This window comes from Abramis brama (assembly GCF_963993115.1).
Source record: "Abramis brama genome assembly, chromosome: 22".
NCBI lineage: Eukaryota > Metazoa > Chordata > Actinopteri > Cypriniformes > Leuciscidae > Abramis > Abramis brama.
The window spans coordinates 7,030,753-7,055,878 of NC_139984.1; the positions used below are offsets into that span (position 1 = coordinate 7,030,753).

The following is a 25,126-nucleotide window of genomic DNA, read 5'->3' on the forward strand; positions in this document are numbered from 1 at the left end:
ACAAGTATGATACAATTTTAAGCTTAGACATAATACCTGATTACAAATTCTACAATGATGTATAAATACTTTACAATTTAAATGTTATCATTAGTTGGAAAATCCGCAAGAAAAATCTTAATAGTCATAAACACAGGCCTCCCTTTCTTTAGGCAAAATTTAATCCCCTAATTTATTTATTTTGCTTGTTTCTTGGGTGAAATATGACCCATTTTTTTTAGGGTGAAATATGTTTTTCAATGTAATTGTAAGTTTTGTGAGTTCATCTTTTTGCTTTGTATCGCATACTAAACTTCCAGCTGCTCTAATTTCTTTGCAGACTAACATTGATGGTCCAGATCCAGCATATGTAGTAACACCCAAGCCAAAGGGTGTCTCCCTTCAAAAACTGAGGGTCAGGGGACAGATGCGGCAGGGCGTTCCTGTGGTGCTCATGGAGATGGTGGAGTTTTTGGAAAAATATGGTAAGAGGTGTGAGTGTTTTTGAAAGTGCTCAGTTTATTGTTTCCTTCTTTAAATACATGATGTTAGCTAACTGCATGATTTGTATTATCTTAGAACTGTACATTTCTGAAATACATTACTTGGACACATTTACCTTCTGATAACAGATCACTCTTAATTGTAATGTAGAAACATGCATTTTCTGTAAAGCTGCTTTGAAACAATATGCATTGTGAAAAGCGCTATACAAATAAATGTGAAATGAAATATGATTTGTGTTTGAAGGTCTCCAAGGAATTGTTCCATGCCAGCGGATCAGAGGCACGGCACATTGCGTTGAGGGAAAGTCTGGATCATGGTGAAGTTCCGGCTTTTCGCCGCGATGATGTCCACGCCGTGGCCTCTCTGCTGATTTTCTTCCTGAGAGAACTGCCCCATGGACTCATCCCAGACAGGGACGCCAGACGGCTCTTGAGAGTCTATACAAGTGCGTTCACATTCAAGAATATTCTTATTTTCTCACCAAGGTTTCTGCAAATAGGACCAAATCTGTTTTGATTCTCTGTCGACCCTGCAGAAACCAAAGGGATGGCTTTGAACCTCAAGCGTGCAAATAAAGTCCTGTACAGTTACGCACCTGAAACCTTCAACATCCTATCCCTGCTCATCCACTTCCTGTCCCGGGTCGCTGCCCAGTGTCATGTCAACCACATTTCATCAAAGGACTTAAGGTGATGATACACAGGGCAACTTTTTGAGCAATGTTGCTGGGCAATCTTGCCGAGCGATTGTTGCTTGGGCACTTTCCTATTGAAAATGGGCAATACATTTCTATCTGGATAAATTAGATCGGATTAATGTTGTAATGTAATGTTTAGATTAATGTTGAGACTGACCTCTATCTGTGTGCCAAATTTCATAACTTTCCTGCAAGCGGTTCTATGGGCTGCCAAATGCCATAGACTCCCATGGTGGTGGAAGAAGAAGAAGAAGAAGAAGAAGAAGAATTACAAGAAGAAGAAGAAGAATTACAAGAAGAAGAAGAAGAATTACAAGAAGAAGAAGAAGAATTACAAGAAGAAGAATAGAATAAACTAGAATAAACTAAGAACATAAATAAAAATATGATTAGATTTTTTTAAAAAAAGCTGTTGCCTGGAGAGCTCAGTGGCTCAGAAAATCAATCCTCCATTGGGTCGCATTCAGATCTCAGGGTGTTTTATTTATTTATTTATTTATTTTTGCAATTTGCTGGATATATTTAGACATAAACGAATTGTAATGTACATACACAAAAAAAACATATATATTCCTGACATAAAACTGGAAATCTACCCAACGAATTCTGTATTATGATTTAGAAAATGCCATATCTAATCTAGTCATCATCGTCAACTATGATTGCTCCACCCTGCCTAGCGCTGAGAAGAGTAACAGATACCACGTGACTAAGGTGCTCTATGCGCGTTCATGTGCCGTTTCAGCCATAGACATAATAAATACTTTTTACACCGGTATTTATCATGTCTATGGTTTCAGCCACCGGTCTAGACGATCGTTTGTACCTGTCTAAACAATGACACTGAAGTTTAACAGCCATTTAACCGAAATACACAGTGAATTCGTCTCTGAAAACGTCAGGGCACCAACACGCTGCCCAGCTTGTAGCTGTTTCTCAGTCAGGACAGGAGGGGCGTGTGAAGGGAACGCTTTGTAAAGTGAACGCCACGCTGCGTTCAGACATGCGCAGAGAGGAATGACATTGCAGAACGGGCGTGGTTTCAATGTAATCTAAAAATCCCGTTCAATAACAACAGCCTAACACTAGAAAACCGTTCAAATATCATCAAAAAGCTCAAGTAATAGGTGGTCAATTACAATAAAGCTTTACGATAAACACTACGCGAGTGACAAGCGGCGGACCGAGCATGTCTGTTCACGGTACAAGTGCATCTCTTTACAACAATAATACACATTGAACGCTTTAAATGTGACTGACACAGAACAATACATACAACTGTGGTTTTGTTTATCGCTTCATCGTGTTTTGCTGGCTCTAAAAACAGAAGTAGCTTCATATTCGCTGTGCGTTTATTCAACACACCGTTCCTCGTTTAACTTACTGCGAAATGAACTGAGAACGGAAGTAACGAACATTAGCTGTTTTAACGTTCGGAACGCTCAGTAATTTCCGTTTTAACACAAAATACCACTTAGAAATGATATTAAAGTGTTAGATATTTCAACTAGCCTATGTCCACATGTTTAAAACCAAGTATTTTCTATTCTATTGTATTAACTGGCGTTTTGTGATGCTATCATCGAAGTACAGTAATATTATCAGATGGTGATAACAAGATATACTATGAAACCGAATGATTTCTATATTAATACCATGGTACACGGTAATTACCATGGTACTCCAGTATACTTCAAAAATAGCAAGGCACTAATATTATTGTGTTGATGTTCCATATACTAATACCTTAAAAAATAATAAGGTAAACCATGGTAACTTTTAGTTGGTATTGTTGTAACACCATTCAGGCACTTAATTCATAATATTAATTCATAACATAAAGTGTACAAAAGTTTAAGTCACTTTAAACCCCATGGATAACTTTTTCCCTACATAACACGGAAAGATTCTTGTCTCTTATGCTCACCAAGACTGCATTAGAAGAACAGTAATATTGTAAAATGTTATTACAATTTAAAATAACTGTTTTCTATTGTAATATAGTTTCAAATATAATTTATTCCCGTGAAGCAAAGCTGAATTTTCAGTCTTTAGTGTCACATGATTCATTCTAATGCTGATTTACTGCCGAAGAAACACGTATCATTATGACTCCAAACCTTTGAACGGCAGTGTATGCTCATCTGACACCCAAACAAAAGAAGTCTAACCTCTCAGTTGTTTGTAATTAGCACAACTATGCCACAACTGAAATTCTGTACAAGCATTTATAAGTAACTACAACTTTGGCACAGTGAAATAATCCACACACACCTATGTTTTCTGCCTCCAGTTAACAGGGGGAGAAGTGTGTTGTGCGGTTTGCAGGATGAGGCGGAAGAGGACGGTCTGGAGAGCATGGACAACGACGGGACGGCAGTGATGATGAGATCCAGAGGCCCCAGTCCCCTCAGTGACAGTATGGTAGAGTATCACACTGTACATTTTCATACTTATCAGAGAGGAATACAACAGGGCTGCTCAGGATGGTAAGTAAACCATCCATGGCAGTTCCACGTGTATTTATTTATTTTGTTCACAGAATGTTGCCTTGATTTGGATTGTTTCTTTTTTAAACTCTAATAACAGGCAAGAATATGTAATATGTGGATTCATGTCTATTGGTCATTTGATGGAGCAACTGCTGACATGAAACGGTCCTATCCTGTTATGTGTTCTGCTAGGTGTCCGAGGCGGATGATGAAGTTCTCATTAATGAAATCACACATGAAATACCATGTGATTCGCATGAGGTGATGGCTCTTTAAAAACATACTTCATTCCTATAATGAATAATGGCTTCAGTAAGTTGTTCTTGTTTTTGCCTAACTTTTCTTTCAAAGCCTTTTTTGTTGTTGTTGTTGTTGTGCATGAAGGCAGAGAGCGTCATTTCGACTGAGATATATGGAGCTGATTTGCAAAGAACTCTGGGAGAGATTCTTGCATACTGTCAGGTACTGATGAGGCAGTTGATTCATTGCTAAGCCCCGCCCTTAAAACATTTCTGACCAATCCTCTCTGTTGTGTGTTGTAAGGCCATTTCACAGTGCATCGACAGACACTTCTCCAGGTTTTGTCGGAGTGTGTTGGCGTCTGTTCGAGCTGAACGTGCTGATTCAGCGTCTGAGAAGTGACATGCTGTAATCTGGTGACTGTCGGTGCAGAGTGAATTGGCCTGTAGACATTTTAAGAACAGTTTTGTTCACTCACTAATGTTATTACTTTCAAATGAGGGTTTTTTTCCCCATTTTCTTGTCTCGATTTTTTTTTTCCTCCACATAAAATACTTTTGCAATATCAGAAATTCATGCTGGCCCACATCACATCCAATCAATAGTTTCTATGAGCACATTTTACTGAAATTGCTCATTAACAGGAATCTCGTATTCGCTCCTATGAGACGTTCTGTTGCGAGTAATAGTAGTCAAGGAGGGCAGAGCTCAGCGAAGGGTCAATTTTGCATCTTGTTTTTTTTTTTACTATGGATTTAACAAAGATTTTTCATTTTAAATGTTGAGTTGTCTTTTAAAAGTCAGAATGACATTCAGGTGTCTTTGTGCAGGTTACATATGGAGCCATTCTAAAACTCGATGAGAAGTTTGAGATGCTCAAGGCGAAAGTAGCAAGCATCCAGAATCCAGCTGTCCTCTCTCAGGTAGAAATAACACACTTTACTCATATATCACAAATATAAATATTGAGTGTATTACAGTAACAGCTACACACTGCCCCCCATATATATATATATATATTATGTTAAATAAATGTGGCAATACCTTTTTTTTTTATAATTGAGTGAATTAAATATTTTAATTTGATTATTTTCTATATGAATGCAAACCAACATTGCATGCAAACATGATTATTCATAACAAATATTATACAAGCAACACCTGATTTTTCCTCAAAACAGTGAAACTAATTTTGTAAAATCATCCATAACCATACCAGTTGAATATTTTGTTAATGTGGCAAGTTGTGATGTTGCTTGAAAACCATAAACTGCACAAACTTGCATAAAACTAACCCTTTGCCTAGCAAACACCACTTCATAAGTCCTAAAACAGGCTTTTAACTACAATTTTCACCATTTCTAATCACCTTTTAGTTTTTGTTAATTTCAGTTCATTTTAATAATCCTGCAGTGTGACATGAATTTTCAAAACAGCTCCCAATTAACACGAGGTGATTCATTTTTTATTTTATTTTTTAGTTTTAGAAGAATTATAGCATGTCATACACGTTTGCTTAAATATATATAATAGTATATAATAATAATAATGCAGACGATAATCAACAGCTCTGTATTTTCACATTCGTCTTTGTCAAAATAAATAAAATAAAAATTTAGTTTTAATAAAAAACACTGGAGACATAAAAGTGTCTGCAGTTGAAGAAAGACCCATATGCAGTCTTGACTGTAAATGAACTTTCTCCCTCTCATCTTAGCGGACACATTTGTCATCCAGCTACAGAGACCGCTGCCAGGCCAAGTCTGAAGCCATGATCAGCTCTGAAGCGCCGATGCCCCGTCTCGTTCATATCTCCTCTACGTCACCCCTTCCATCTGTGGAGAGCTGGAAACCTCCTGCCCTCTCCCCCGGCCCAGAGGTGCCCAGCCCTCCACGACTCATCATCCAGAACCAGGCCCGGGCCACAGCGCCAACCCAAACAACACAAGAACCTCTCAGCACCAATAAAATGAGTCTAATGCAGCAACATCTGGAGCGAGTGAAGAGTCCAGCTGAAATCAGCCCAGCGTCCACTACAGACCTTTATAAGACGAGTAAGAGAGTCCGTTTCCAGAAAAATATCTTAACGTTCTTAAAATTTACTTTGGAAGCACTGTGTTGTAATATGCTACAACTTGCTTTCAGAGAATATTTTTTATTATGCTTTTTCCAATATTACCTTTCTGTAGTGTGTAATATAGCTGTTTTTTAATGTAATAAGTCTGCATAGTTTCAAAGGACATGATAAATGGAGTGACTCCTAAAAAAAAAATAACTAAAAAAAACAGATTCCGCCTAAAACGAGTCGTCAGTAATTCCAGTCTCGCCTATCTAGGTTTGTAACTACTTCGCATAATGGCAGCCAATGGTTTTCAATAGGTGTTTTTGACCTTGGATTCATGTAAACTATTGTTGGAGACTCTAAAACAAAATTAGGAACCTTTAAAATAGCACAATAGGGGCACCTTAGGTGTAAATAAAGTGTGTTTTCTTACCCCATTGGCATTTTTTTTAAATTGGCATTTGAACCTCACTAAATTGAACGAGTTAGTGCCAATGATTTAATGCTGCCATTTGTGTCTGTTTCTACTCCTCTAGGTTGTCTGGGTAGCTCCGATAGGAAGGTGTTCCTGTCAAACTGTATCCTACAGAGGGCTGGTAAAATGGCACGTCCTGGTGCGGCGGTGCGGTACATCACACGAAACATTTTCACAGTGGAGGAACTTTCTCAAAGCAGCACAAATGGAAACCCAACCAGACGCCTAAAGAGACTCGACCCAAACAAGGTCAATGCCATCAGAGGTGAGCTGGATCTATGTTTCATGAATGGCCTTCTCTGTGCAGTGTTGACAACTATTTTCAATGGCAAGTTGCAAAAGCCGGCTCAAAAAGTTGCTAAATGTAGCTAGATGACGTTATGTGCTAATTGTAGGCCATTTACATGTTTTCTCTCCTAATCCGTGCTCACACACTGTATTTTAATATAAAATATAGTCAAATGTCCAATAAAGTCGTTCTCATTTACATATTTTCTGTCAGACAACAGATCAAATATTATATATAGTGACCAGAAGTCCCAAAAGTTGCTAGATTTGTTGCTAGGTGCTTTTTTGAAATAATTTTTTTTGGCAAAGGTGTCTGACAATTCGCTACATCACTGTCTCTGTGTGATGTCTTTTTTTAAATTACATTTAAATCATGGACTTAAATTTCAAACACATTAAAGGAACACTTCGACTTTTTGGGACTTTAGCTTATTCACTGTATCCCCCAGAGTTAGATAAGTCCATACATACCTTTTTCATCTCCGTGCGTGCTGTAACTCTGTCTGACGCACCCACCGCTAGCCTAGCTTAGCACAAAGACTGGAGGTAAACGGCTCCAGCTAGCATACTGCTCCCAATAAGTGACAAAATAACGCCAACATTTTCCTATTTACATGTGATTTGTATAGTCACAGTGTGTACGAATAACAAGGTCACATGAGACACAACCATCTTTTAACCGTATACATACTGGGAACTATATTCTCAGAAGATGAAGCACTGCTACTTCTGCGGAGTGATTTATTCCAATTCTGAGCGAACTCTGCTCCTCACCACGGGGCTTCTCAGGCGCTGCGAGCAAATCACTCCACCCAAGTAGCAGTGCTTTGCCTTCTGAGAATATGTGACCATGTTATTTGTACACGCTGTGACTATACAAATCACAACATGTAAATAGGAAAATGTTGGCGTTATTTTGTCACTTATTGGAAGCAGTCGGGTCAATTTTTTTTTTTTTTTTACAGATTGGGCTTTGGTCGGACTCCGGCTCATTTAGCTTTTCTCCTTTCATCGTGCCCATAATATACGTGCAGAGCGCAGGCTACTGTATGGAATATTGTTATATTGATAATATTATAAATATGCAATGCAATATGCGATCACGCGAGTAACGCGACGCACGTGCAATGCATTAGGTGACAGTTGACCATGCAGGGCATCAGGGAGAAGTTGGAGCGTAAGGAGTTACTAAAAGTTCCCAATACTTCAGGAAAAGCTGCATTTTGAAAGAGTTTTGATTTGATTACCGAGCCTGAAGCCTTCAACAGTGGATGCTATTCTTTTTCTTCACAACGATCACGAATAAACAGTGAATGAACCTACTCAGTTCAACATATTTTTTTTTCTTTATTATATTTTTATTATTATTTAACGTTAGCCAGTTGGCGAAGAGTTTTTTGAAACGTTGTTCTTCAGTAAAGTTACTTGACAAAAAAAAAAAGGTAGGCCATAAATCTTTATTTACTGCTGGATCACATTTGGCTATATAATATTCTCTACTGCATGCTTATGCTTCTCTGTAATGGACAGTCTGTATCAATATTTGTGGGCATAATTGTCGGTGGTGGTAGTTATGTTTGAGGCCTATAATAAAATTTTACCTAGTAGCGTGTGTCTGTATGTGTGTGCGTCTAGCAGAGACAGCACGCATCAGAGAGCGCGCATCAGAGAAAGCTCAAAGTGATATTGATGTTGGTCTCGGGTCGGGTTCGGGCTGAAAAATTGCAGACGTTTTCGGGCTGGGGCCGGATTAGGGCTTGAACACCACGGGCCAGGTCTCGGTTAGGGCTGGATGTTTTGCCCCGTGCAGGGCTCTAGGCAGTATGCTAGCTGTAGCCGTTTACCTCCAGTCTTTGTGCTAAGCTAGGCTAGCGGTGGGTGCGTCAGACAGAGTTACGGCGCGCACAGAGATGAAAAAGGCATGTATGGACTTATCTAACTCTGGGGGATATGGTGAATAAGCCAAAGTCCCAAAAAGTCGAAGTGTTCCTTTAAAGGCGCACTATGTAACTTTTCGCCACTAGAGGTCGTTTATTCAAAACAAAGGCGTAGCTTGATGACACCTTGTTTTCACTGAATCATGGGAGTTGTTGTCTTCGCCTCTACAGCCGGTGGAGAATACGACGGGACTGGGGCAGAAATCATATTCAAGGATGAGTGGTAAATGTATTAAAGATTTATTAATGTTACGAAAGCCGCTGGAGCGTAACGAGGCCGCTGGAGCGATTGCTAATGAGAGACGAGCGCGACACATGGTTCCAGATCAGTGGGGCTTTTATTATCCCACAGACGTTTCCGCTTCTTCCGGTCATGCGTATGAGAGGGAACGCAGCGCTGTTTTATCATATTAGATACATGAGTGTGTTGAAAGTTATGTTATAATGCTACTCTGTGCGTTTGCTCGCAGTGAGCTAGATCTATACTAGTTATGGAAAAACATGGTACTTGCCGTAAATCAAGAAAACGAGATTTAAACAAAAAGACTAACTGTTTTGTTAACAATTAGTTTTCTGTCGATTAATGTATCCAAACAGTTGCTCACCTGTCTGATAAAACACATAATATATTAAAAGCATTTTTGGTGTTTCCATGGTTTCTACAAATGGAGGGTAACGCGGGTATGATGTCATTGATAGGCGACGCACAGACACTGTCTGTGTCCTGATTAAAACTGCTTATTTCTCTGGATTTAAACATTATTAGAAACATTTGGGATAATGGAAGTACACAAATCAACAAAATATATAACATTGTTCTAGTGGTTTCGGGATATTTTAATCCAAAAATCTTATATATTGTGCCTTTAAGATTTTCTCAGAACTAACTTCTCTAACAACACTTTCCTGAGGCATTTCTCTGTCCCCCCCACAATGCACAATGTAGAGATTTTGATTAAGGCTCTACATGACTTGCTCAGCTTCATATATCAATATCTGTTGCAGTTTGAAAGTCACTCGTTTTAACAGCGGTGTGTATTTCCACAGAGTGGGCGGTAAAGAGATACCCAAAATTTGATCTTCGAGAGAAGGGCAAAGACTGGAAAGTTTGTCTGTCTGTGATAAACTCAATGGCCCGCTACTATCGGTTCATGGACAAGACACGGAAGGTGAGAATGACAGTAACTCTTCTCTAACATCAGCAAAAACTAACACTGTAACGTTAGTCTTTCCCTGTTTGAAACACTAATTGAGCGATTACATGAGACAGGGTCTTTTTCAGTAAGTTGTACTGTATCTTTCATCATTCCTTCTGATGTTCATTCATGTTTATCATTTTGCTGTAACTAGTTGAGGAAGAGGAAGAGTTGATCGGTTCACATGTGCTTGATGCACGCTGCTGAAGGAACTGAGGCGCTACAGCGATCTGTCATGCCAAAACCACATTGTTTGAATTTAATAATAAAATCGACAGAATTTTAAAGTTGAGACTTTGTTTCTTGTTAACAAAAACAAAGCTTTTTGCGATTATTGGATGGCAGGCACGCTACAAATGTTTAGTGTTTAAGTTTTGTTCACGCATCAACCGAAAACAGCACAGACTAAAAGATTTTAGATTTAAGAAACCATGTCTTTGCTGATTGGAATTAAAATCCAAAACTCAAAATAGCTGTTTCGGCCCATTTTGGTAAATTAAATTTCAGTGCATCCCCAATGACAACTTTTCACCAATATCAGAATCTCTCAGAATGTGGCAACCTTCATTTTCTTTTTCTTTTACTATTAAAACCATTTAAAAACAATATATCTGCAGTATTTCCATGACGTTATTACCACTGCTTTTCCCAAATGTCCTTGGACCCTTTTGATTTTCGTCTGCACTAATATTTATTTATTTGCCTGTTTTAAGTGTTTTATGATTAAGTCATGTTATGCTGATATTTGTGTAGGAGTACCTGACATGCTATAATTCATCTAAATTAAACCAAATATTTTTTATTTTTGTAAAATATGTTTTAAAAATGTTGGTTTTAAATTACCTCATTAGTTGAAAGTACTTTTACAATTAATTTGTCGCACTGCAGGATTATTTAAATGAACTGCACAAAAAGTGACAAAGAAATGGTGAAAGTAGTCAACTCCCATACATGACTAGGTTTTTCTTGGAGTGGTATGTTTGTTAGTAAGTTAATGTTTCGTTCACAGCTAAAGATTGAAGACAGCGTAAAACCTGAGAACAGTGGATCAGTGACATCAGAGTCGGCACCTAAGGCAGTTGCGTGTGAAGCGGCTGCAGAGATTGATGTTGAACTGTCTGACAGCGACACTGAGCAGAAACAGCAGGAAGTGCTGATGAGCCACATCACAGAAGAATACGACATGCCTGCTGATTGGGAATCTAACGGCGGTCAGTGCGGACTGAAACATCACATCTGTCAATCAAATATAGTTCCTATTAGGGCTGTGCTTTGGGGTCAAGAGATCACAAATTTGTTTCAAATTACGTTTGTTAATACGGTAGCTATGTTTCCATCAGTTTATTTTTATGGAAATGTTGGGATATCGCATTAAAAAAAAAAAACCCTGACTGGAAATGCCAAGATGCACATAAAATCTATAAACAGATTTTTTTATCCGATAAGATGATATGCGCTAGCCTGACGTCGTCATACTCAGATTCTAGTCAGTACATGAGTCTTATACTGCTCCATTGGGCTGTGATTAAGGGGTGTGTTTCAACCAAACCAGGAAATAAAATGCCTCTGCACTCAATTGGATAGACCTACAACCAATCAGAGCAACGGAGTAAGTGACGCATGTTCTTCATTCATCTTTCCGATCGACAAATGCCTTGATCGCGGTTCTCTGTTCCTCTTAAAATTAATGCGCTGTCGATATCTTCTATAACAGACGCAATGGCGGAATCTACACATCTCAATTCTCCAGCGGCAGCCATCTTTGTTGTAAACGAATTCAACCCAAGCGCTCTATGGTGACGTGGATGATTACGTTACTGTTGATCATCTGGCCATCATTGTATAAAGTCCGCCCTGACGAATTGATTGGTCCGAACAGCTCTGGTTCGAGCATAGTTGCTCCACAACGGATCAAGTCCAGACCGAACTTCCCGACCTTAAATGTTGTGGGCGGGGCTAAGTTCGGCTGGCATCCAGGTTAGATATGCGCATAAACTACAATGGAAACATATTTACCAAATAAATTCCTCAAAGCTCAAAAAAAAAAAAAAAAACCTCACATAACCTTGCCTCAGAATCAGATGTGATTGGATAACTGGACCAACCAGTGGACCAATCACATCGCACAGCATCTCAAATGTTGGTTTTTGTTCTGAAATGCCAAAAAATTCAAAAAATAAATTGTTTGCGCATAGCATACTAACTATTCTCCTACATTGCTTTTCTTTGTTCTAAAGAGCAGACTTATTATTTATCTATGTCGGGTCCAAATTTAGGAAACGACGAGCACATGAAGCTTTATACCTGCTCATATTTATCAAGCAGTAAAAACACCCTTTTTAACCCTAAAACAAGGCGTCTGTGTAGATGAGTCTGAAGCAAGGCCTGATGGGACGACATTGTCCTGCCCCACTTCACAGACGATGAGTGGAAGGAGAAGTTTAGAATGACACGACAGTCATTTATGACACTTCATTCAGCAACAACAGTTTGTTCTACGCATCATACATTATTGCGCAATTTGTACGTTATTGCACATGTGCAGAATTTGTACAGGTTCAGTTTTCAATCCGATCAAGTGTTTAGAAGTCCTCTCGGATTAGAGAGGTTTAAAGGTTTAAAAACCACCCCATAACACGTAAATGAAATTAATCGGATTCACAATGACATCGAAATAATGATACAGTGAATTTGAAAAGACTGTTTGTGAAGCCGTTTCATACCTAAACATGACACGGTCTCTGGATCAGCAGCAGCGCCAACACAGATCTGAATGTTAACTGTGATCGTACTTGTCAAAGGTTTAATTGACAGTTGAATCATTGTCATTTAGGAACAAGATCGCATGGGTGTTTGAATCCAGATTGCGATCTTATAACGTCTTATTAATGGAAATGCAGGCTCTTTTCAGGCTAGACATTACATTACATCCAGCTAAACGTGGATAATTTCAGATACGCAAACGTAGCTTTATCCATATTAAATCTGTTAAAGAAGCGGTTTCTGTTCAGATTTTCAGCCAAATCTCAGTTCATCCCACTTAATTTACCTCAAGTGGTTTGCTCTGATGATCCTCTGTGCACTGATAGAGAAGCATGTATATTGGCCATAATATCGGCAGGTTGCAGCCAATCACGAAAGTCGACATTGCGCCACCAATCATAGAATATGCCGCTTTTTTATATATATATACAGTGAGGAAAATAAGTATTTGAACACCCTGCTATTTTGCAAGTTCTCCCACTTAGAAATCATGGAGGGGTCTGAAATTGTCATCGTAGGTGCATGTCCACTGTGAGAGACATAATCTAAAAAAAAAAAAATCCAGAAATCACAATGTATGATTTTTTAACTATTTATTTGTATGATACAGCTGCAAATAAGTATTTGAACACCTGAGAAAATCATTGTTAATATTTGGTACAGTAGCTTTTGTTTGCAATTACACAGGTCAAACGTTTCCTGTAGTTTTTCACCAGGTTTGCACACACTGCAGGAGGGATTTTGGCCCACTCCTCCACACAGATCTTCTCTAGATCAGTCAGGTTTCTGGGCTGTCGCTGAGAAACACGGAGTTTGAGCTCCCTCCAAAGATTCTCTATTGGGTTTAGGACTGGAGACTGGCTAGGCCACGCCAGAACCTTGATATGCTTCTTACAGAGCCACTCCTTGGTTATCCTGGCTGTGTGCTTCAGGTCATTGTCATGTTGGAAGACCCAGCCTCAACCCATCTTCAATGCTCTAACTGAGGGAAGGAGGTTGTTCCCCAAAATCTCGCAATACATGGCCCCGGTCATCCTCTCCTTAATACAGTGCAGTCGCCCTGTCCCATGTGCAGAAAAACACCCCCAAAGCATGATGCTACCACCCCCATGCTTCACAGTAGGGATGGTGTTTTTGGGATGGTACTCATCATTCTTCTTCCTCCAAACACGTTTAGTGGAATTATGACCAAAAAGTTCTATTTTGGTCTCATCTGACCACATGACTTTCTCCCATGACTCCTCTGGATCATCCAAATGGTCATTGGCAAACTTAAGACGGGCCTTGACATGTGCTGGTTTAAGCAGGGGAACCTTCCGTGCCATGCATGATTTCAAACCATGACGTCTTAGTGTATTACCAACAGTAACCTTGGAAACGGTGGTCCCAGCTCTTTTCAGGTCATTGACCAGCTCCTCCCGTGTAGTTCTGGGCTGATTTCTCACCTTTCTTAGGATCATTGAGACCCCACGAGGTGAGATCTTGCATGGAGCCCCAGTCCGAGGGAGATTGACAGTCATGTTTAGCTTCTTCCATTTTCTAACGATTGCTCCAACAGTGGACCTTTTTTCACCAAGCTGCTTGGCAATTTCCCCGTAGCCCTTTCCAGCCTTGTGGAGGTGTACAATTTTGTCTCTAGTGTCTTTGGACTGCTCTTTGGTCTTGGCCATGTTAGTAGTTGGATTCTTACTGATTGTACGGGGTGGACAGGTGTCTTTATGCAGCTAACGACCTCAAACAGGTGCATCTAATTTAGGATAATAAATGGAGTGGAGGTGGACATTTTAAAGGCAGACTAACAGGTCTTTGAGGGTCAGAATTCTAGCTGATAGACAGGTGTTCAAATACTTATTTGCAGCTGTATCATACAAATAAATAGTTAAAAAATCATACATTGTGATTTCTGGATTTTTCTTTTTAGATTATGTCTCTCAGTGGACATGCACCTACGATGACAATTTCAGACCCCTCCATGATTTCTAAGTGGGAGAACTTGCAAAATAGCAGGGTGTTCAAATACTTATTTTCCTCACTGTATATATATATATATATATATATATTATTTTTTTTGCGCTATGTTTTGTTGCTGAATTTGGATCATGTTCGTAGGCTATTGAATGAATATAATCCCTTTTATTTCCCTAAAAAAATATAACCAATTTGAACTGGAACGCTGTCCCATCTCGAAATTCACTCCGTCCCTGCATGTAACCACGTCAGTCGGATTGAATTGGCCAGATCCGATTGAAATTTCATTCAGGTTGTAAGGGGTGGCTTAAACCTTTTCTAATCCCTTCAATAGGGTCATGTCAACACTTGATCGGATTGAAAACCAAACCTGTTAAGTTCTGCACATGTGCAATAACGTAGAAATGGCGCAATAATGTATGATGCATAGAACAAACTTGTTGTTGTTGAATGAAGTGTCATAAATGACTGTCTTGTCATTCTAAACTTCTCCTTCCACTCATCATCTGTGAAGTGGAGCAGGACAATGTCGTCCCATCAGGCCTTGCTTCAGGCTCATCCACAGACACCTTGTTTTAGGGTTAAAAAGGGCGTTTTTAATGCTTGATAAATATAAGCAGCACGGCACAAAGATTCATATGCTCGTCATCTACTAATCAGGACACAAAATAGATACATATTAAGTATGCTTTGATGGCAAGATGATGGTTAGTCTGCACCAACGGCATTCAAATCAGATTTGAAGAAAAAGTGACCGTGTAAACGTAGCCACTCAAGTCTGATTCCTCATGTTCGTGTGTTCTTCTGAGCAGTGTATCTGGGCCCGCCTCATCGGGATGTGAAGGTTCCTGGGTTTGCCTTGTCTGCAGCACATCTGCGCACACGTCCTGAGCTTATCGCGCGGTATCTCATTAAATTCATCTTCCCAGAGGATGTGCTGGTACGCAGTAATGTTTACGGTGGGGTGCGGCGCGGCATTCAGGCTCTCGACCACAACAAGATCTCTGCACTGCGAGGTGAGATGTCTGATAATCGGCAATGTAGTTAGCTACTTTTTCAAAACGGTGAAAGATTGGGTACCGGCTCCGGTACCAATGAGGACTAGCTTCTTCACAGCTTCTTTCACTCTTCTCTTCATCAGAGCACCTGTTGGAGCGTTTTCCCTGGATGAAGCTGGAGGAAGATGGAAGTGACTGGAAGGTTTGCGTTGGAGCTATAAACAGCACCATCCGCAAGTTTCGATACGAGCGCAAGATGGGCATAAAGAGAGGAATACGCTAGCGCAGTTAAAAACTGCTCAATAACATTGAAGTGAAATATTAATTTGCAGAGGTGTTTGTGAAGAGTGACTTGTGTCAAGACAAATCTAGCTAGTTGCTGTTACTGGTGGTTTTTATAGAATGTATGACTAGTATTTAATTTCAGTTGTGATTTATACTGGTTGTTACTTTAATAATATAATTTTCAACAGATCTGAAAAAAAAGAAAAAAAAAAACTTTATTTGGCAATATAAAAAAAATGATACAGGTGTATGAACAAAGAAATTGTTAATATATGGATTTATTAAGAACAAAACAAATGTTAATATATTATGTATTCAAAACTTCTTTCCTTAGAAACATAGCAGCTATATAAAAGAGAAATACTGCTGTTGCACTTCAGTTCTGAACTAAAGTTGTAGAGTTCAAGAGTTCAGATGATTAATTGAAATGAAGTATGTGTGTGTCTGGATTACAAAAACCCTTGGGAGTATGAAGGGTTATTTTTTGTGTCTCCTTCAACCTGAAATAAAGCACAGAAGCACTGTTTAAAACATGTGTTTTGCCCCTTAAACTACTGAATGAAAGTATATTATGTAGGTAGAATAAGTCCTAGCTGAGAACTAGCTGGCGTGATTGAGAAACACACCTCCTTTGGTAGATATGATGTTTTTTCAGCTGTTTTCTTGAGGTTTTTGGTGATGTTGTTGATCACTCCAAGACACTGTGCCCATGACACACCCCTCACGCCGACGTCAAACTGTGGGTACATCTCAGCCAGGAACTCTAAACACACAAAGTGTTTATATTTTTCATTTCCATTTAGAAATGCTAATGGTGCACAAATTTAAGTTTGGAAATAAACTCTCCTGGAAAAAACTTGATTCACAAATTATTCCTTAAACCTTTATGCAACGCATCAAACATCAATATATTTTTTAAATTACAAATAATTTTTTTTGCCATGCCAAATTAATATCTTTGGCTAAATACTTTTTGCGCACAACATGACTGCACATAAAAAATACAATCTATAGATTAATATATCATTTGAATCTGTGAAGTTGATAATTATTTCTGGTTAAGCATCTCATTTCTGAGCGTTTCATGGAGAAAAACAAAACAAGTAGGGACTGCATTTACCTCGAAGGGCTTCTATTTTGTTTGGGTCGAGTTGCTGGATGCCCTTTGCGGGGTTGCCTGTGACCGCACTGCAGGACAGGGTGCTGATGGGGAAGAGAGCGTGAAGCACAGGCTCCACGGCCTTCTGCGGCTCCACCTCCTTAAACACCAACTTGTACACAGACAATGGGATCCACACTTTCCGCAAGGCGCTCCCGATCATTACTGAGGAAAAAAAGACCATTCAATAATCAATTTCTTACAAGATTGGCACTTAAACTAAAGTTATTGAAGTAAAATTTTTAAATGTTTTCTCTTATTTTTTAAAATGTTATATTCAAGTAAAAAATGTGAGTATAAGCAACAGTTTGGCAAACATTTTAATTTAGTGTGTAGTGCGACTTACAAGAAAAGTTCTCAACATGGCAAGGTTACGTGCCCTTGAAGTCAAGTCGGAAATAGCGTTATTATGAATTCTGAGCATGCGAATGATCGAGCGAAGTGATATTTACAAGTGGGAAACCTCTAGACCAGCCACTGATAGCCAGGGGGTTCGCAAAATAATCTGCTGTAGGTCTACCATATTTTCCAGACTATATTTAGCATTTTTATATCATCTAAAACGTGCTGTGACTTACATTCCAAAATGACTTGTATAATGCATTTAATGTCTAAAAAGTAGACACTTAAGTTTTTATAGACATTTTTTCACATCTGTGCTATAAGTATTTTTGAACGTAATAATAAAATGCGTCTGATACACCGTTGCAATTTATATGTTTCTCAACAACTTGCGTTTGACCCGGTGTGACTACTCAGGTGCAACTTATTTTCTGGAAAATTATATATTATTGAAAAGTGCATATTTACTTTTACATTCATATTTACAGATTTTTGCCAGTAAAATGAGCATATTGTGTTCATTACTCTCACCCACATTAACGTTGGGTTTATTCACTGTTATACTGTTACCCTGTTATACTGGGTCCCTGGCCCCAAAAGGTTTGAGAACCCCTGTTCTAGACCAGTGGTTCCCAAACCTGTCCTGAAGGACCCCCAACACTGCACATTTTCTTTGTCTCCCTAATCAAACACACCTGATTCAACTCATCAGCTCATTAACCCATGTGATAATGAGCTGATGAGTTGAATCAGGTGTGTTTGATTAGGGAGACAAAGAAAACGTGCAGTGTTGGGGGTCCTTCAGGACAGGTTTGGGAACCACTGTTCTAGACGATACACAAGTGATGCAATTGGAAAGGGAGTTAAATTTGACACATTCATCTATAATATAGATCTCATATAACAGATCTAAATATAGAGATCAGTTAGCAGAAGTTTGGAGTGAATGGTGTTAATCAGCTTTCACAGTTTGCTTGATATTTAATGTGCTTTCACACAGGCAGTTTAGTTTGAAACGTTTAGTTCTACATTTTATTCTGATAATCCATTACACTTGGATATATGTCACAATACGGAAGAAGCGCTCTGTCAACTACTTGCGTTTAACTGCGAATTATCAGTGAAGGCCAGCTATATCATTAAAGCTAAATCAATACTTATGTTGAAAATTGATTTTTTTTTAGCATAAGCCAATATGACATTTCTAAGAACTTGGCCTTAAAATTAAAATTTTTAAAGAGTATTCCCTTGTATCATCTCAAACTGTGTTATTTGTCATTGACCTCAATACCCTATCATGACACACTGCCCACCAAGTAATCACATCATACTGTCAACTCCATATCCTACCTTTGTGGTCCTCCTGAACTTGAAGTGTGCCTTTGTTGTTGGGCATCTTCTCCAATTTAACTTTCTCCTCCTCCACCGGAGCCAAGCCTTTCTCTCTTTGCTGCTGATGCATTGGGCCCATGTTGCACAAAGAGCTTTTCTTCACTATCTGGGATGGCTGTGGATCATCCATTGTCTCATCTCCGAATGGCTTTAACATGAGCAAAGCAGGATCAGGAGTTTCAGATAGGCGCTGGGATTCATTATTGCGCCCCCGACGCCCACGTCCACGCCCGCGTCCCCTGCCCCTGCCTCTGCCTCGTCCCACACCAGGAGGTTTGCCCGACTGAAGGCTGTTGTTGACAGCTTGCTGGAGACCTGTCCTGTCCGGCCCTCGCTTCCACGGAGGGATCCACCACTGGTTTGTCTGGACTGGTGGACCAAGACGCTGGGCCAAAGGACCGGACAGCTGCCCATCTTCAACAGGTAGAGACGCCGGTCTCTGAGAGATGTGGAACACATTATCAGCTAAAATTAATGACAAAAACAGTCCTTTTGAATAACCAATCAGGTTATCCAGACATGGTCTGAATTTTGCCAATGTGAGGGAGGATGGAGACCGGATATATGCTCTAAGGTCCTGCTATAAAATACAGGAATTTTGGTTGATGATTATATTAAAAGGTATCAGGATTGTGCTCTTTTTTTTTTTTTAAAGTATTTATGTACTAGGATATCCATATTTTTTACGCTCTAATGTTGAGACGAGCGAACGGATCCAAATAAAGACTAGAATACACTACATGACTTTTGCACAGATTTTTGTCTCAAATTGCAGTCAGTCGCCAAAAATCAGAGCCAGTCAGTAGTTTATGACACACGAGTCAAGGCTCATGCATCTTTCCCTGTGATTTCTTGTACTGCACATACAGAAGAGAGAAACATCTCTGATGCGCATTTAAACAAATCAATTCACATTAACTACTAGTTGTTCAGTTCAGTTTCGTACACGCGTAGAAGTTTTGTATAGCGGTTGTCAATACCTGCAGTTTTGGAAGTTGATTCAGTAGTAGAATGTGGTTGTCACTCCCGTAAATTACTTAACTTGTGTGTTAAGAACAGGATTAAGCACTAAAACACGAAACCTGATGAAATTGGTGGTTTTACTTTTTTTTTTTATTATACTAATTTATTAGATCTGTTCCAGCAATCGATGCATTTGTGACCGACACATTTGTTACCTCTGTAAAATGTTTTGTTTTGCCTATTGAAGGAAAGTAAAAAGTCTGACACAAAAAGAGCATATTATTGTAATACTACTCCAAAGTAATACAAAACGAAAGCATTAAAAGAAGAGAAAAGAAAAACGCAACTGATCGCAAATGATATTTTATGACTTGTCCCTGCACTGAGATCACATGAACTAGAAGGAAGTCTATTGTCTATTGTGTCTCCTAGTTTTAGTCAGCAACTTAAATCACCAGGCAGTTCTTATCCTATCACAACCACTATATTTGTTCTCTTTTAAACACTAAATTATGGTATAGTCCTCAATCTCTTGATCACGGCGTCTAATTATTCCACTGTCCTGCAGAGTTTAGCTTTAATACTTATTAAACACCCATGAACCAGCTAATCTAGGTCTTCAGGACCACAATAAACGATCAGGAAATTGTGCAGGACTAGGGGTGTGCGATATCATGATTTTTGATCGTGGATGATTAAAATGTCTCCACGATCTGCTTTTGAAGAAATACCGTAGTATCGTGTTAAAGTGCATTCAATCAGTTCACTTCTGGCGCCTCCATCTCAACTTACTGTACAACGCGACATACATACACATCACACGTTAATTCAGAGGTACGGGACACTGCAATTCACAAAAGTTCATTATTTGCATGTGCTTTAAAGCCTTGCCGGTTAAACATTTCATTTGCGTGCTGATGCTGTTCTAAGGTGGGCTTTTCTGAGCGCTTACATCCGTCATGTAAGTGCATCCGTCATCTGTGCATGTCAAACAGCACCTGGTTACTGGACGAAGTTATCTTTTTCGAGTCTTATTGCGCTAATACTGTCAAATACTCACAAGGTTTACATAAACACAGTTGGTTTTGTCTAAAGTGAAAGCAAACATTGAGAAAATCTGGTGCGTATGTAGATGTATTTTAGATGCGTGCCATTATAAAGTGACAGTAGCCTATAGTAAACATGCTGCCGCTTGTCCTTAAAGGCGTAGTTCCCCCAAAAATGAAAATTGTCGTCATTTACTCTCTCAAGATGTTTTAAACCCGAATAAGTTTTTCTTCTGTAGAAAATAAGTTATTTTGAAGAATGTGGCTAACCAAACAGTGGCTGGTCCCCATTTTTTCCAGTATATTTTTTCCTACTATAAAAGTCAATAGGGACCAGCAGCTGTTTGGTTACCCACACTCTTCAAAATATATTATTTTGTATTCAGCACAAGAAAGAAATTAATACAGGTTTAGAACAACATTAGAGCAAGTAAATAATGACAATTTTCATTTTTGGGGGAACTACGCCTTTAATGTTAATAAAACAACAAAACTCAAAAGAGAAAATCACTCACTGCTCTTGACTGAGAACATTAATAGTAGCTTTAATAAGAATCATTGTATAATTCATAAGTCTATGTAGTTTTATTTTCATATTTGTTAATTTAATTACTTTCTTCAATGCTACTGTTAAATACACCTACTGTAGCTGAAAAAAAATAAAGCACTGTCAATTTCATTTATATTAAGTTATGTTTGTGTAATGTGTATCTTTGTTCTTATTTTTTAATAACAAAGAAAATAATGACAAAGATTTTTATCTTCGCCACTTTGGCCTAAATGTCTGCATTCTTTTTTTTTTTAATATTGTTATTGTTTTTTTTTATTTTTGCCACATCGCCCACCCTATGCAGGACTCAGATTTGTTTCTGCACAATTTATTTAGGTGAGACCAAATGAAATCCCTCAACAGTTCTGTGCATAAGAGTGACGCATCAACAACAATACATAGTGGTATATGGTTTACAGACAAACCTTTGAAGCATTCTTCAGCCTTGCTGAGCTCCTTACATAAGACGGCTTTAAGAAAAGAGAAAAGATTATTTTCAAAAATCACACATAAAAGGTCTGTACAGGCATACTGTCATTGAGTGCATCGGTAAAATATCATGGTCAGTTAGTCTCAGGGCTCGACAATCAGATTTGTCTTTCTGCTGGCCTAGTCGCTGCAGAAGTTCAGATTTTAATTTTCTCTGGTGACGCTTTCACAGGGCCTGGGGCAAAAATGTAACATTTATAGCATCATCTTTTTAAAACTAAAACGTGATTTATTTTGCTAAATATAAAAATTATATCACAATACACATCTTATATTTTAGTTTTAAGTAATCAAAAGCTTTTTAAGGGCTCATATTGTGCGATAGCAGCTGTAAAACCCTCTAACACAAAGGTCTTCAACCCTGCTCCTGGGGATCCACTGTCCTGCAAAGTTTATTCCCAACCTGCTTCAGCACACCTCTCTGCGATGTTCAAGCCATCCTGAAGAGCTGGTTCAGGAGTGTTTGAGGCTTTTTACACCTGGCCACTTCATGCGTTTTCTCTGATCGGATATCAATCCGATCGTGACTCCGAAACGCTTCCGAGACGGATTTAAATCCGATCACTCAAACTCAAATCACTTCAGGAACCAGACAAGTGTAAAGGTATCTGGTTGTTGAAACCACATATGTCCATTTTACTCCTCCCAATATGATAAAAAAATAAACTTGTGAGAGCATGTTATTGGCTATGCCAGATATGACAGCACTACTGCACTAGCAATCCGGTCAGTAAAAACGCATGAAGTGACCAGGTGTAAACTGGCCTTCGATTGGGGTCTCTTCAGGACAGTGGATGAGCAGGAGCAGGGTTGAAGACCTCTGGTCTAACATGCACGCACTAACATAATTGACAGCATAAACAGGGCAAGTGGCAGTTCTTGGTCATCCTTATTGTCAAACCCTGGATCACTGAGGTTAAAAGGTCTACAGCACCTCATTTGACATCTGTATGTCAATCTTCTGTTCAAGCCTCAGCACTGCTGCATGCAGGAACTGAAAGACACCAAACAGCGAACAAACAGATCAGATGTATTAAAAAGACCTTGATTCTGTAGCCTATATATTCTTATAAAGTTGAAAACAGAAGCTCTTACCCTACAATAGTTCAGGACCTCAAGCAGTATATTCTGCTGGTCCTCCCCGACAGCAGATTTGCTCTGGTTTAGAAAACAATTCGGACGTTAATGAAAAAGGAAACTGACCTTGATCGGAGTAACCATTTATTGGTGAATTGGATAATTAATGCATAGAATGGGTACTTGTATGAACTTAAGTAAGTAGTGTCAACATCAACAGTTATGAGACTCAACAAACCTGTTCTGGTGCATTTGGAAATACTGGAGGCTCCATGGCAGCTAAAGGGCTGATTGCCATGTTCAGTCCAGACATCTCTACAGGACCTCTGGCCGAATCACACGGAGGCACAGCTTGGTAAAATGTGTGCTCCTCAGAAGGGAGTCCTACGTTCATGTCCTGGAAAAGAATGATCATTACTGGCATGAGCAAAAAAAAAAAAAAATGTATCCGATACTCCAAGTTAAAGGATTGTTTACTCATTCTCAGGTTGTTCCAAACCCATTCAAATTTCTTCCATTAAATTAAATTACTGAAAACTATGACAAAAAAAAAAAAAAAAGTGCGTTGATGACCTTTTTTTCCATAACTAAGACGAGATGATGATGAGACGACACCAATGTCATTGAATAATAACTGACTATATCAACATGGAATATCACTGATTAAAAAAGATGACACTAAAATGTAGTTTTGTAAAAAATAACAAACTTTACCAAATTCTCTGTTTTTGTTGAATAAAAATCTGACAACCTGACAATTTTAACTAAAATTAAATTTAAGATTAAATGATCCAGCTGCTGCTAGTTGACATGGAAATACTATCATCAAGTAATATCAACAATTCCAAATTTCATTAATGTTTTTATTTTCACCATGTGATTCCATAGAATCTGAATTACCCAAAAATTATGAAAACAATTTCATTACTATCCCTAAGAATGTAATGATATGAGCATCTGGCTTAGTTATTTTTCATTTATTAACTGCTAAACTTTTCACGAAAGAGAGGAGGGCTGTGGCACAATACCCCGTGTGCGGCACTACAGTCAGGACTCTGTTTTGGGCTCTGCTCATCCAGAAAGGTTTGTCGGCTCTCATGGTGTCCATTTAAACTACTCCTGCAAGACTGTTTTTCAGGGGGTGCAGAATCCTCCTGGTTTTCTGAGACAGAAAGTAAGGAAAATATATAACTGACCCAAATTTGTCCATATACAGACATTTAAATGTTACTCTGCATTAGATACGAAATAAACCAAATTACATTTAGGCTATATATAAAAAAAGCAAAGTTTGAAGCAAAACATTTAAAAGAAATGTGCTGGGTTCTAAGTGATAAAACAATATAGTGTTGTATAGTAAGTGTGTCACTTTGTGGTTGTTAAAAATTAGTGTTTGACATAATGTGATGAACTAGCTAAACATCATACATCTAACGTTATGTTACTAAACAAATCAACAGAACACTACTGCAAAATGGCTCAGAAAAGTTAAGATATATAAGTATAAAGCAATTGTTTTCTTTAAAACCTTGTATTATAATGTCTTTAAATTTGATAGGTAGGCAGACAGAGAGATAAAATATTTTAAAGATTCAGATGTAACTTAGGTCAAATTAGCCAAACCTCGCTCTCGGATGTTTCTTCTGCTCCAGGTAGAAGCTCTGGATGAACACGAGAGTTCTTCATCATCATCTGAGTTATCGGACTCGACAGGAGCGAATATACTCAGATCCATCTCAGTTTCTGGATCTTCATTTTCCAGCTTGACAACGATACATTGATTTGTTCCGTCCTCATCGCTGTTTGAGCAACTTTGAGGGCGCGAGTCAGCGCCAGAATGAAGCCTAGCCATAATTTTCAGTCACCACGCGAACAACTAACTGTTATCGAGGATTTTCCAGAGTAAAGTCTTGTTTGATCTTCACCAAAGAATTAGCAGATTGATTTTAAGTTTAAGACAGGCTCACATTCATTCGGACTGCAGTTGACTCGTTTGAATAGCTGATTTTGTGTGTGTGTGTGTGTGTGTATTAGAGTTTTTCAACTGGGATTGGCGGATGGATCTTCAAATAATAATACATACTGACGTAAATACTCGAGGGTATTTCCAAATCCCCCTTATTTAATGGTAACGATACTAGATGTTTATTTCAAAGTGGTGATTGTAATAATTGTTTAGCATAAAATGAGTGCATATCACAAGTGGTAAAATGAAAATAAT

The 25,126-nt window shown here is 38.7% G+C and overlaps 2 protein-coding genes across 3 annotated transcripts; one reads left to right on the forward strand and one right to left on the reverse strand.

Moving 5' to 3' along the window:
- The first annotated feature begins 2,186 nt into the window (after positions 1 to 2,186).
- Positions 2,187 to 16,418, forward strand: LOC311073021 (BEN domain-containing protein 2). The gene is made up of 11 exons (XM_084098409.1): positions 2,187 to 2,385; positions 3,477 to 3,607; positions 3,868 to 3,936; positions 4,060 to 4,137; positions 4,746 to 4,838; positions 5,633 to 5,969; positions 6,514 to 6,717; positions 9,725 to 9,846; positions 10,883 to 11,084; positions 15,417 to 15,620; positions 15,746 to 16,418. Exons 1-11 carry the CDS (start codon positions 2,373 to 2,375, stop codon positions 15,883 to 15,885), a joined length of 1,593 nt encoding a protein of 530 aa, XP_083954535.1. The 5' UTR covers positions 2,187 to 2,372; the 3' UTR covers positions 15,886 to 16,418.
- Positions 16,080 to 24,920, reverse strand: LOC311073022 (uncharacterized protein; the record flags this gene model as incomplete). Of its 2 annotated transcripts, XM_084098411.1 has the most annotated exons (10): positions 24,529 to 24,920; positions 23,934 to 24,067; positions 23,144 to 23,302; positions 22,924 to 22,986; positions 22,763 to 22,822; positions 21,765 to 21,809; positions 18,739 to 19,219; positions 17,008 to 17,211; positions 16,514 to 16,650; positions 16,080 to 16,387 (listed from the first exon to the last, which is right to left on the reverse strand). In XM_084098411.1, the coding sequence occupies exons 1-10, from the start codon at positions 24,755 to 24,757 to the stop codon at positions 16,337 to 16,339; spliced, it is 1,563 nt and encodes a 520-aa protein (XP_083954537.1). In that variant the 5' UTR covers positions 24,758 to 24,920. The 2 variants fall into 2 exon arrangements, with proteins under 2 accessions (XP_083954537.1, XP_083954536.1); XM_084098410.1 differs by lacking the exon at positions 16,080 to 16,387 and having other exon boundaries at positions 16,457 to 16,650.
- Between the last annotated feature and the right edge of the window lie 206 nt (positions 24,921 to 25,126).

What these genes read in the sequence shown, in the direction of transcription:
- LOC311073021 (XM_084098409.1), top strand. An exon ending in GTCCCCTCAGTGACAGTATG is followed by an intron (nt 3,608 to 3,867) that starts GTAGAGTATCAC and finishes GTGTTCTGCTAG; the next exon opens with GTGTCCGAGGCGGATGATGA. An exon ending in TGATTGGGAATCTAACGGCG is followed by an intron (nt 11,085 to 15,416) that starts GTCAGTGCGGAC and finishes TCTTCTGAGCAG; the next exon opens with TGTATCTGGGCCCGCCTCAT.